Here is a 9,018-nt window from a genome sequence, read left to right on the forward strand (position 1 = left end):
CCCTCCCTCCCTCCCTCCCTCCCTCCCTCCCTCCCTCCCTCCCTCCCTCCCTCCCTCCCTCCCTCCCTCCCTCCCTCCCTCCCTCCCTCCCTCCCTCCCTCCCTCCCTCCTCTCTCTCTCTCTCTCTCTCTCTCTCTGCTCATTGTCGCTCACCTTCCGCTCCTCCTTCGCTTCGCCTCTTTCAACCTTCAATGCAGAGATCAAGTTGCTTTCCCATACAAGAGACTCCTGCATCAAAGTTACCCTCCCATCCCTCCTCTCGCACGTCCCTCCCTCCTCTCCCCTACTCTTCGTCCTCCTCTCCTCTCCTCCCTCCTCTCCCCTACTCCTCGTCCTCCTCTCCTCTCTTCCCCTCGCACCAAGAGCTTGACTCGTTCGTATCTCCTTCGCCCTGCCCCTCCCGTCACTGGCGGTGCGTCCTGCTTGACTTCCGTCTCCGAGATCTGCTCTGACAGTGAGCAGAGCCAGAAGAGAGCAGCGGAAGAGGAGGGAGAAGGCAACGACGAAAGGAGAAGGAGAGGAGAGGAGAGGAGCGGAGCGGAGAGGAGAGGAGGGCGAGTAGGAGTTTGAGACCTCTTTGATGACTGCTTCACCCAACTTGACCTTGTTACAGTTGTGAAGCAAAGGCTCAAAGCTCTCATAGTTGAAAGTCTCTTCCTCCTCCTCCCCCATCCTCATCTCCTCCGCACGCCTCTTCTCCTCCTGCATGCTCTCTGCCACTCGACGAAGAGCCTCTGCTCCTGCGCTGATCTGCATCAGGGTAAGGATGTCAAACGGCTCCTCCTCGTCCTTCTCGTCCTCTGCTGTACCTTGTTGGTAGCTTGATCCATTCTTATGTCGTCCCTCCCCTCCTGCTTCTCCTCTTCTCCCTCCTGATCCTCCTGCTCCTCGTCCTCGTCCTCCTCCCCTCTCAGCCCCGCGTGCTCCAGCGCCTCCTTGTTCCTCCGTATCCTCTCCATCCGCTCGCGCTCATATTCGCTCATGATCGCCACGTCCGCGCTCCTCTTCTCCTCCTTCTCCTCTAGCGCTCTCCGCAGGTTGGTCCTCTCCTTCTCGCTCACTGGGAGCCTTCTCCTCCTGAACCCTCCCTCTGCCTCCCTCAAGTGGTCTTCAACAGAGTCCATCGCCTCCTCTATGCTCCTCCCCCGCAGCTCCAGCGGCTTCTGCGACAGCTGCGTCCGCATCTTGGATGCGATCTCATCCTTCAGCTCCCGCAGCAGCTCCCGCCGTCTCCTCCTCTCCTCCTCCTGCTCCTCTCCCGTCACAGCAGGGGGTATGAACCATCTCCTCCTCGCCAGGAACGGCTCCACCTCCAGCCTCCTCCACCGGTCGCGAGGAAGGAGCCAGAAAGGCTCTGCTTGTCCCCCGCATCCCTGGATGCCGCAGGAGCAGGTGAGGTTCTGCCTCCTCCTCCTCTCCTCCTCCTCAGGGCTGAAAGCGTTCTGTGCGAGGAGAGCGATGACGCGGGTCTGCAGCAGCTCCCGTTCCTCCTCGCTCACTTGCTGGGGGTGACCGAGCTCGAGAGCCAGGAGGTACCGGAGCACGTCCTTCGCCTCCAGGTAGGTCTCAGCTGCGTGACGGCCGGAGCTGTCTGCCAGCAGATTCTCCTGCTCCATCTCGATGATGTCTTGGATATCGAGCTCCTCCTCTCCCTCTCCTCCTCCTTCTGCTGTAGCCGCTCCTGCTGCTCCTGCTGCTCCTGCTGCTCCTGCTGCTCCTGCTGCTCCTGGTGCTCCTGCTGCTCCTGCTGCTCCTCCTGCTGCTTCTTGTCTCTCCTCCTCCTCGAGCTTCTGGAGCATCGGGACTAAAAGTCGCACGAGGTCGCTGGAGTTCTCCTTGACTTGTACAGTAATTCGTTCCTCCTCGTCGGACTTGTGGTCCAGCTCATCCAGCGTCTTCGCGACCAAGGACGAGGAGGAGGAGTCTGTGTCGTTCCTGTCCTGCGGGAAGATCTCCAGCCCTACCTGCAAGCTCTCGACTAGCGAGGTCCTCGAGTCTCCCTCCTCCTCCTCCTCCCCCTCCCCCACCGCGCGTTTCATATGACGATAGAGCTCTAACTCCCTCTTCCTCTTCTCCAGCTCCTCCTCAAGCTCCTGCATGACCCGCAGCAGCTTCTCCTCCAGCTCTTCCCAGCTCGTCACGTCCTTCTCCCCGCATGAAATGTGCCGCCAGCCCCAGTCCCCTCCCAGCATCCACCACCTGCTTTGATCTAGAAAGTCCGATTCGCTCCCACTCCTCCTCCTCCTCCTCCTCCTCCTCCTCTTCTCTTCTCTGCTCTCCTCCTCCTTCTCCCCGTTCTCCGCTTTCTCCTCCTGCTGCTCCTCCAACTTAGTTCTCCGTGCGCTCTTCAGCATCCGTCTTGCCGCCATGAGCTTCTTCTGCATGCTCGACATGTTTTTGCTGGACCCGCACAGGACGGCAACAGAGGCCAGCAGCGTCCTCCCGTCAGGCGCCTGAGCCCTCAGCGCAGACCGCAGCTCCTCCTCCGCGCCCTCCAGGTCGAGCTGGGCGAACTTGAACATGACGCGAGCGAAGAGGAGGTGAGGAGAGGAGGGGAGAAGCTTCTTCGCCTCCTGCAGGAGGCTGAGACTCTCGTCCACATGCGAGCAGGCAAACAGAGCATGCGAGCGGAGCAGGAGGGCGGAGGCCGCGAAGTCCGACTTGAGGAGGACGACGTGGTGGGAGACGAGGAGGTCGGAGGAGGAGCGCAGGAGGAGTTGACGGTCATGAGGGGAGAAGAGGAGGGAGTGGTTGACCAGGTTCACCATGCTCCCGCTGCAGCAGAGGGCCTTAGAGGAGTAGGACAGAGCTCGTTGGTGCTGCCCCGCCCGGTAGAAAGTCCAGCCGAGGCAGAGCAGGACCTCACCTCTTGCAAGGAGGAGCAGCGGATGAGGAGAGAAGAGACTCTCCCTCAATGCTGCTCCTGCTCCTGCTCCTGCTCCTGCTCCTGCTCCTGCTCCTGCTCCTGCTCCTGCTCCTTCCTCCATGGTTCCCCCTGCTCCAGCCTCTTTTCTTCTCTTGCTCCCTGTAGTCTTCGATCCCTTCCCTCTTCCTTCCAGCTCTTCAAGCGAGAGCGAGACGTGAGGGGCAGAAAGGATCTTGAGCGCAAGGTTGAGCAAGTCCACAGCATCCCTCCACGTCCTCCTCCTCTCCCTGATCCTGGCGAGACGGCAGAGCAGCGTCACTCTCAGAGCCACTATCCTCGGGTCCCTGCTCGTCGAGTTCGTCCTCTTGAGGGACGACAGGAGCATCTGCTCAGCCCTCCTCTCGTCCCATCTCACCAGCAGCAGCAGGTCTGCATGCAGCACGCAAGCTTGTCCCGCCCAGAGCAGCTCGCGTCCTCCCCTCCCCTCCTCCGAGATCCTCCGCAACATCATCTCTGCCCTGCTGTGCTCCTGCAGCTCCTCTGAAAGCATCCTGGCGCGCAGGAGGGCAACAGGAGCAGGTGCTTCCTCCTCCGCGTACTTGGCAGACAGCGTCTCCCACGCTCTCCTGCTCTGCCCCCGCCACCGCAGCAACCTGAACATCTCTGCATCGACTTCACCGTCATGCGAGTTGAGCCTCGTGGCCTCCAGGTACAGCAGCGTCGCGTCCTCCTCCCTCCCCTTCCACCCCGCCAGCAGGTCTGCGTACCTGCACATGCTGCCCATCAACGTCCGAAGCATCCGCGTCTCCTCGAGGAGACGGAGAGGCAGGAGCCCCTCTCCTCCTCCTCCTCCTCCTCCTCCTCCTCCTCCTCCTCCTCCCCATCGCTTGATCGCACAGAGCATGGAGGTCAACAGCGCGCTCTCGGCCCCCTCCAGGTCTCCCATCCTCCACCTCACCATTCCAATCTGCGACACGTCAGCGTCAGGCAAACAGTCTTCTCCTCCTCACCGTGGACCAAGTCAGCGCGTAGTTACTCGCACGGATGGAGAGAGGAGGAGAGGCTGACGAGTCAGCGAGCAGAAGTCGCAACCATCTCTCATGGTTCGTGTTGAGGTTGTGCTGCCTGGTGAAATCATCTTCTAAGTTGGCTACGAGCAAGTCGTAGGCCTTCTCGTGACCCTCCCTCGCAAGGACCAGCAGGGCCGTCAGGTGCTTCAGCTGCATCAGCGTCTCCTCTCGTTCTCGTTCTCTCTTCTCTCTCTCCACAAGGTTCTTCGCGTGGGCCAGCAGCTGCACACAATCACAGTCAGACTCTCGATCACACAAACCCCAACTACCGTCTCGACGATGCTCATGGATTCCAGGCTCTCTTGCTTGAGAAGGAGAAGCTCACAGTACGACAGGAGCGAAGGCGCAAAGTTGTGATCTTGATCTATCGACATCTGCAACAAGTTCAAGTGTGGCCCCTACCTTGAAGGCGAACATACTTGAAGCGCAAGCTCGGCTTTCTCAATGTCTTGTCTGCAGAAGACCTGGAAGTCTGAGTAGGACCTGCAGTCACAGTTGTCTCAGTGATGGAGCAGCAGCAGCAGCAGCAGCAGCAGCAGCAGCAGCAGCAGCAGCAGCATCAGCACCAGAAGGCGCAGGAGCAGGGACAGGCACAGGAGGAGCAGGACGGAGGAGGAGACGTGGAGGGGAATGGCAGGGACTTACCTGAGGAGGGCTTTGTCTTGCTTGCTTGCTTCAAGAGCGTCATGATACATCCTTTCCGCCTTTGACACTGAGACATTCAAGAGAGAGCGTCAGATGGCATACAGACATGTCAGGGGAGACATGACGAAAGAAAGGAGGTGGAGGTAGGAAGATACATATGAGGGAGGGAGGGAGAGGGAAGGAGGAAGGGAGGGAGATGAAGGAAGGGGGAGTGAAGGAGGGAGCAAGGGAGTGAAGGAGGGAGCAAGGGAGGGAGAGAGAGAGGGAGCGAGCGAGGGAGCGAGGACTACATCACTGCCTCAGGCTTCTTTTCTTACCGTTTCCTCGCACACACCATTCGATCTCAATCTGCTGTAGAGAACTCTCCTCATCCTCCAGCCCTGAAGGTCTCGCCAGCAACTCCCTCATCCTCCCCTTGAACTTGAGCGACTTGAGCGCACGAAAGAGCAGAAGGCGGCATGCGCGGAGTTTCTTCTCCTCCTCTTTCCCCTCCTCCTCTGCCTCCCCCCCGTCGTTTTCTTCCTCCCTCTCCCTCCTAGACATGTCCCCATCCTCGTCCTCGTCCAGCACGACCTGCAACTCGTCGTCGTCCAAGTCCACGACATCCTCCTCCTCCCCTTCCTCCTCTCCAGCCTCTCCCTGCTGCTCGTCTCGGAGCCTCCAGTTCCACCAGCCACCCCACCCCAACCTTCCGCTGAGAGGAGAGCAGAACTTCAAGATTCTCCTCCTCCTCTTCACTTCCGACCCGCTGCTGCTGCTTTCCTCCTTCTCCTTCAGGTCGTTCATACCAAACACACCGATCCGCACAGAGGACGGAGGGAGCGGCTGGAAGTTGGGCGAGTGCTCATTCCAGCTTCGATTGCCAGCCGCCAAGTCAAAGTCATGCAGTAGCATGGGTTCCTGCGAGGCAACGAGATGAGCTGCGAGGGGAGAGAAGAGACGCATGCTCGCCTTCAGACCCTCCAGGTCGTAGCCATGCCGCAGAAGAGCGTCGCTGTCCAGCACGATCTGCTGGGCGTTGGCGAGATGTTGGGAAGATCCTCCTCGAAGCCGCGAGAGCGAGCATGTAGGGAGAGCTGCAAGGAACAGAAGCAAGGGAAGGTGATGGCTCATTGTCGGAAGACTGAAGAAACTGTCCTCTTCATCTTCATCTTCATCTTCTTCATCTCACCTCAGGCATATAGCAACAAGAACATGCTACCTCTCGTCATCGAATTCTGGCTTCTTGACCATTACAAATGGATCTGATCATGGTGTCAGTGCGAATACAAGCCACCTCTTATCGTACTAGCATGCTAGCTCATCCTCTCATCGTACTAGCATGCTAACACATCCTCTCATCGTACTAGCATGCTAGCTCATCCTCTCATCGTACTAGCATGCTAGCTCATCCTCTCATCGTACTAGCATGCTAGCTCATCCTCTCATCGTACTAGCATGCTAGCTCATCCTCTCATCGTACTAGCATGCTAGCTCATCCTCTCATCGTACTAGCATGCTAACACATCCTCTCATCGTACTAGCATGCTAGCTCATCCTCTCATCGTACTAGCATGCTAGCTCATCCTCTCATCGTACTAGCATGCTAGCTCATCCTCTCATCGTACTAGCATGCTAGCTCATCCTCTCATCGTACTAGCATGCTAGCTCATCCTCTCATCGTACTAGCATGCTAGCTCATCCTCTCATCGTACTAGCATGCTAACACATCCTCTCATCGTACTAGCATGCTAGCTCATCCTCTCATCGTACTAGCATGCTAACACATCCTCTCATCGTAGGAGCATGCTAGCTCATCCTCTCATCGTACTAGCATGCTAGCTCATCCTCTCATCCTCTCATCTTTCTCCCTCCCCTTCCACCATTCTCTTCCACCTCATCCCAAAGAATTTTTGGCCCTCATCTCCACTCATTCTCTTGGCCCTCATACATCCCGGCCAGCATCCCGGCCCGGGCTGTACACAGACTCTCAGTGACTAGCCGCCGCCAGCTCCCGGGCCCGCCAGGGCCGGCAGATCCGAGGCCCTACTGCCGCCAGGCTTCAAGTTCCATCGGCCTCTGCGTTGTTGCTGGGATAGAGCTGGACTTGGAGGCAAGAACCAACTAAGAGCCGCATGCCCAGTGCCACGTGGAACAGGTTCCGCTGAGACACCAGGAGGACTTGAAGTGAGGGTAAGCTTCGTCGGTTCTGATTCAGAGGAGAAGATCGTCAGCCCAGCTGAGCTCGGACAGGAAGATCTCTCAGCTCGCGTCTACAGGGTGAGAGACAAGAACGAGTTCACCTTCAAACTGAACGAGCCGCTGAGCCCACCATCGTCTCTGTCAAGCACGTCGTTGTGTTGTGGACTGACTGCATCGTCCACTGCTGCAGCTCCAACAGGCTGTGCGACTCCGTAGCTCAGGAGAAGGTGGATGGGAGGCATCAGCTCGTGATTCATCGCAGGTCGGAGGAAGGGCTAGACACCATCGACGACGCTCAGATCCTCTTCCACAAGGACAGCAACTCCGTCCTCCTCCTCTTCCAAGGAGGTTTTCCCCGGGGCTTCGGCGGATGGGCGAGTGTACATGCCCCCTGGCCCTCCGTTCTGCTTTCCCTGCCGATGCCTCCTGGAGGTTCCTTGATCGTGCAGATTCCTCGGAGGGAGCGTCGGGCGGCCGCTGCCGTTGCGGAGGCAGCAGAGGCAGGAGGAGGAGGCGACAAGTATATGGCGACTGAGCTGAGGCTGGGAGCGGTGCAGGAGTCGATGTTGGGGGTGAGAGAGTACCTGGGCCTTAGCCAGTCGCAGTACGGCGGCAACTTTGTTGAGGGAGTTCAAGCAATCGTGAGGGAGCTGGAGACGTACGGGGAGAGGAGCGACGTGGTCAATCTGCGGTACATCCTCTCGGGGATAGCTCGAGATCCTCAGTGGATCCCCCAGCACGTCAAGGAGCAGCTGGCGGCAAGGCAGTACCATGGCGGGCACATCGACCCCGAGGACTTCGACTACGAGCGCTCGTCGACTTCGTTAACCATCCTCACAGCGTCCGAGCGAAGCTGACAGCTGAGAACGTGCTGGCCCTTCGGCTCTACACCTCCGACACCTTCCGGCTCATCAACCGCTTCCTCCGATCCCCCGCCCGTCGCCACCCGCTCGCCATGACCGTCATGCACCTCACGGAAGGAATCTGCAAACTGCGCATAGTCAACTTGGACAGCCTGGAACCTGGCAAGCTCCACACGCTATGGCGCGGCGTGAAGGACAAAGTCGTTCCGAAGGGGTTCGGCAGGCGAGGGGGAACGGAGTTGGCGTGCATGTCGACGACAGCGTCGAAGGCGGTGGCGGTCAAGTACGCGGCAAGTGAGACTCCGCTGCTGTTCGAGATGCACGTGAAGCCGATACAGATGGGAAGCTCGTTGCAGTATCTGTCCGTATTCCCCAAGGAGGAGGAGTACCTCTACCCAGCCCTCACCTACCTCGACCCTGGTCAAGGACGAGCCCTCTAGAGAAGAAGAAAACCTGACGGTCTGGCTGGTCAGCCCCTTCGTCCCTACCTCATGACCCCACGTCCCTGCGCACCGTGGAAGCGGCGCGGCGGAGGCAGGAGGAGGAGGAGGAGGAGGAGGAGTAAGATCTCCATCATCAGGTGGAGGAGGAGGAGGAGGAGGAGGAGGAGGAGGAGGAGGGACTCCGACATCCGTCACTTGATAGCAGTTGACCCTGTCCAGGGTTGGAATGTCACTGTCGGCGGGGCTGAGATGTCAGTGGACCCTTCATGACAGGCAGGATGGTGAGAGTTCTCGACATCATGGTGTTCTCGAGCCAAACGACAGCAAACATCAGCACAAAGTCACAAGTGAAGACTATCTCTGCGGCGAGCTCATGTAGACTTGAGTTGCTGTTGGGGGGCATGTGATCGGAATGAGTGGGGGGGTTTGCAAGAGTGAATTTAATGCTGAACACTAGAAGTGAATAGAAGAAGCGTTCTGAGACTCCTGAGAGTTTTGATCCTCCTCGTCCTCGTCCTCGTCCTCGTCCTCGTCCTCGTCCTCGTCCTCGTCCTCGTCCTCGTCCTCGTCCTCGTCCTCGTCCACGTCCTCACACATGCTGCTCCTCTAAGATCCTCTTCGCCAGCACCTGCGGCACGTCATGGACTGTCGCAGAGGAGGAAGGGAAGTCGATACCCTCCTCATCTCCAACTTCTTTGATTCCTGCAGCTCGTCAGCCCATGGGCAGGAAGGAGGAGGAGGAGGAGGAGGAGGAGGAGGAGGAGGAGGAGGAGGAGGAGGAGGAGGAGGAAGAGGAGGAGGTGGAGGTGGAGGAGGAGGAGGAGGTGGAGGAGGATGAGGAGGTGGTGGTGGCTCTGGTGGTGCTTAGTCATCCTCATGATAATTGTCAACGTACGACTGGGATGAGTAGGATATCTAATAAGCCTGGTCAAATGATACCGATCTTCATG

At 58.5% G+C, this 9,018-nt stretch overlaps 3 protein-coding genes across 3 annotated transcripts in view; 1 reads left to right on the plus strand and 2 right to left on the minus strand.

Moving 5' to 3' along the window:
* Positions 1 to 153: 153 nt before the first annotated feature.
* GUITHDRAFT_122326 (hypothetical protein) lies at positions 154 to 5,475 on the minus strand (the record flags this gene model as incomplete). Its single annotated transcript, XM_005818401.1, has 9 exons — positions 154 to 228; positions 360 to 448; positions 594 to 750; positions 810 to 3,833; positions 3,877 to 4,158; positions 4,206 to 4,310; positions 4,356 to 4,419; positions 4,582 to 4,648; positions 4,899 to 5,475. Coding segments are annotated over 9 exons (4,440 nt in total), but the record flags the coding sequence as incomplete, so codon positions are not given.
* Positions 5,476 to 7,286: 1,811 nt separating this feature from the next.
* On the plus strand, positions 7,287 to 8,065 carry GUITHDRAFT_83097 (hypothetical protein; the record flags this gene model as incomplete). Its single annotated transcript, XM_005818402.1, has 2 exons — positions 7,287 to 7,502; positions 7,526 to 8,065. The coding sequence occupies 2 exons, from the start codon at positions 7,287 to 7,289 to the stop codon at positions 8,063 to 8,065; spliced, it is 756 nt and encodes a 251-aa protein (XP_005818459.1).
* A 456-nt stretch (positions 8,066 to 8,521) lies between these two features.
* GUITHDRAFT_122329 (hypothetical protein) overlaps positions 8,522 to 9,018 on the minus strand; it is a gene marked incomplete at both ends in the record, with an annotated part of 3,846 nt that continues 3,349 nt past the window's right edge. The window contains one exon of the mRNA XM_005818403.1: positions 8,522 to 8,666. Coding sequence (XP_005818460.1) covers positions 8,522 to 8,666 — 145 coding nt within the window. The remainder of the gene's footprint in view (positions 8,667 to 9,018) is intronic.

Source organism: Guillardia theta (genome assembly GCF_000315625.1).
Source record: "Guillardia theta CCMP2712 unplaced genomic scaffold GUITHscaffold_313, whole genome shotgun sequence".
NCBI lineage: Eukaryota > Cryptophyceae > Pyrenomonadales > Geminigeraceae > Guillardia > Guillardia theta.